The sequence below is a fragment of the Grammomys surdaster genome, unplaced genomic scaffold (genome assembly GCF_004785775.1).
Source record: "Grammomys surdaster isolate TR1022 unplaced genomic scaffold, NIH_TR_1.0 254922, whole genome shotgun sequence".
NCBI lineage: Eukaryota > Metazoa > Chordata > Mammalia > Rodentia > Muridae > Grammomys > Grammomys surdaster.
This window is the reverse complement of record NW_021624942.1, coordinates 1-2,750: the sequence shown is the minus strand read 5'-3', so window position 1 is coordinate 2,750 and position 2,750 is coordinate 1. Positions and strand designations below refer to the sequence as shown.

At 43.9% G+C, this 2,750-nt stretch overlaps 1 protein-coding gene across 1 annotated transcript; it reads right to left on the bottom strand.

Annotated features, from left to right (window-relative positions):
- Positions 1–5: 5 nt before the first annotated feature.
- Positions 6–2,744, bottom strand: LOC114616072 (neuroblast differentiation-associated protein AHNAK-like; the record flags this gene model as incomplete). Its single annotated transcript, XM_028761612.1, has 1 exon — positions 6–2,744. A coding segment is annotated over one exon (2,739 nt), but the record flags the coding sequence as incomplete, so codon positions are not given.
- Between the last annotated feature and the right edge of the window lie 6 nt (positions 2,745–2,750).

Here is a 2,750-nt window from a genome sequence, read left to right as displayed (position 1 = left end):
TCTGGACCCTCTCCTTTGAAGCCAGGCATGCTGAACTTGGGCATTTTTATCTTGGGCATCTTCAGGTGCCAGTCTGGACCATGGACATCCACATCTGGTGCGTTGATGTCCACTTTGGGGCCTTTGATGTCAACTTCAGGAACCTTAATCTCACCTTCCACTTTGGGCAGAGACACGTCCACATCACCCTTTACTTTGGGGCCTTTCAGGTTTAAGTCAATGTCAGGCATGGAGATCTTGGGGGCTTTGATGTTCATCTCAGGCATCTTGAACTTGGGGCCCTTCAGTTTGCCCTCTGGATCTTCAATGCTAACATCAGGAATGTCAATGTCCACTTTAGGGCCTGTAACGTCCATCTCTGGGCCCTTGAGTTTACCTTCCACTTTTGGTAAGGACACATCCACATCACCCTTCAATTTTGGACCTTTCAGATTCAGATCAAAGTCAGGCATGGAGATCTTCGGAGCCTTGATGTTCATCTCAGGCATCTTGAACTTGGAGCCTTTCAGTTTTGCATCTGGACCTTCAATATTCACATCTGGAACATCAATGTCCACCTTGGGTCCTGAGACATCAAGGTCAGCCTTGGGCAGGCTCACATCAACTTCAGGGCCCTCTCCTTTGAAGCCAGGCATGCTGAACTTGGGCATTTTCACCTTGGGCATCTTCAGGTGCCAGTCTGGACCATGGACATCCACATCTGGAACATCAATGTCCACTTTGGGGCCTTTGATATCAACTTCAGGGCCTTTGAGGTCTCCTTCCACTTTAGGTAGAGAAACATCTACATCACCCTTCACCTTTGGCCCTTTCAGGTTCAGGTCAACTTCTGGCATTGAGATCTTGGGTGCCTTGAGATGAAGATCAGGCATTTTAAACTTAGAGCCCTTCAGTTTCCCTTCTGGACCATGAATGTCAATATCAGGAGTGTCGATGTCCAGTTTAGGGCCTTTGACATCCACTTTGGGACCTTTCAAGTCCCCTTCTGGTTTAGGAATAGAAATGTCCAAATCTCCTTTTAGCTTAGGTCCTTTCATATTCAAATCAATGTCACTCATTGAGATTTGTGGAGTTTTGAAATGGACATCTGGCATCTTAAATTTGGGGCCTTTGAGTTTTCCTTCAGGACACTCAATGTCTATTTCTGGCCCTTTTAGATCACCTTCAACCTTAGGGAGTGAAAGGTCCACATCTCCCTTAACCTTAGGCCCTCTCAGATTTAAGTCAAAGTCAGGCATGGAGATCTTCGGAGCTTTGATATGCATGTCTGGCATTTTAAATTTGGGTCCTTTTAATTTTCCTTCTGGACCTTCAATATTGACATCAGGAGTGTCAATATCCACACTGGGGCCCTTAATATCAACACCAGGACCCTTTAGTTCACCTTCCATTTTAGGCAAGGAAACATCCACATCTCCCTTCAATTTAGGACTTTTCAGATGCAAATCCAAGTCAGGCATAGAGATTTTGGGTGCTTTAATGTTCATCTCAGGCATCTTGAATTTCGGACTTTTCACTTTTACATTTGGCACTCCAACATCCACATCTGGAACATCAATGTCCACTTTGGGGCCTTTGATGTCAACTTCAGGAACTTTAATCTCACCTTCCACTTTGGGCAGAGACACATCCACATCACCCTTCACTTTGGGGCCTTTCAGGTTTAAGTCAATGTCAGGCATGGAGACCTTGGGGGCTTTGATGTTCATCTCAGGCATCTTAAATTTGGGACCTTTTAAGCTTCCCTCTGGACATTCCACATTGAAATCTTGGCCCTCAATATTCATACTGGGACCTTCTATATTGATGTCTCGTTTTGGCAAACCCACAGAAACATCAGGTCCTTCTGCTTTTATGCCAGGCACACTGAACTTGGGCATTTTCATCTTGGGCATCTTCAGATTCCATTCTGGACCATGAACATCCACATCTGGTGCATTAAGTTGAACATCTGGTGCTTTAATGTCCACTTTGGGACCTTTGAAGTCTCCTTCTAAATTTGGGCCTGCTGCATCTAAGTCTCCTTTGACTTTAGGACCTTTCAAGTTTAGCTCCACATCGGGCATGGAGACTTTGGGAGATGAAATGCTCAGGAAAGGCATTTTAAACTTGGATCCTTTTACTTTACCTTGGACTTCAACTTCTGGAGCATTAATATCAACTTTTGGAACTGTTATATCAACATCTGGCTTTTTAAGTTTGACATCCACTTCAGGTGTTTGAACTTTGGACCCAGAAAAATTAAATTTAGGAAGCTTAAAGCGAGATTTCTTTGCTTTCCCATCAATATTGATCTTGGGAGCAGAAATGTCCACTTCTGGGCCCTTCACATCCACCTTTGGAGTTTTAATGTCACCCTCCAGTTTGGGTCCAGAGATATCAACATCTCCTTTGACCTTTGAGCCCTTTAAATTCAAGTCAATTTCTGGCATGGAGATTTTGGGCATGTTTACATGCATATCAGGCATTTTCATCTTGGAACCTTTTAATTTGCCCTCAGGACCATGGATTTCAATATCTGGAACATTTACATCTAATTTTGGGCCCTTTAGGTCAAGAGACGGGCCTTTCAAATCACCCTCTATATTTGGAATGGAAACGTCTACATCTCCTTTCACATTGGGGCCTTTAAGATTAAGATTCAAATCAGGCATGGAGATCTTAGGAGCCTTGATGTTCATCTCAGGCATCTTGAACTTAGGACCCTTCAGTTTTGCATCTGGACCTTCAATATTCACATCTGGAACATC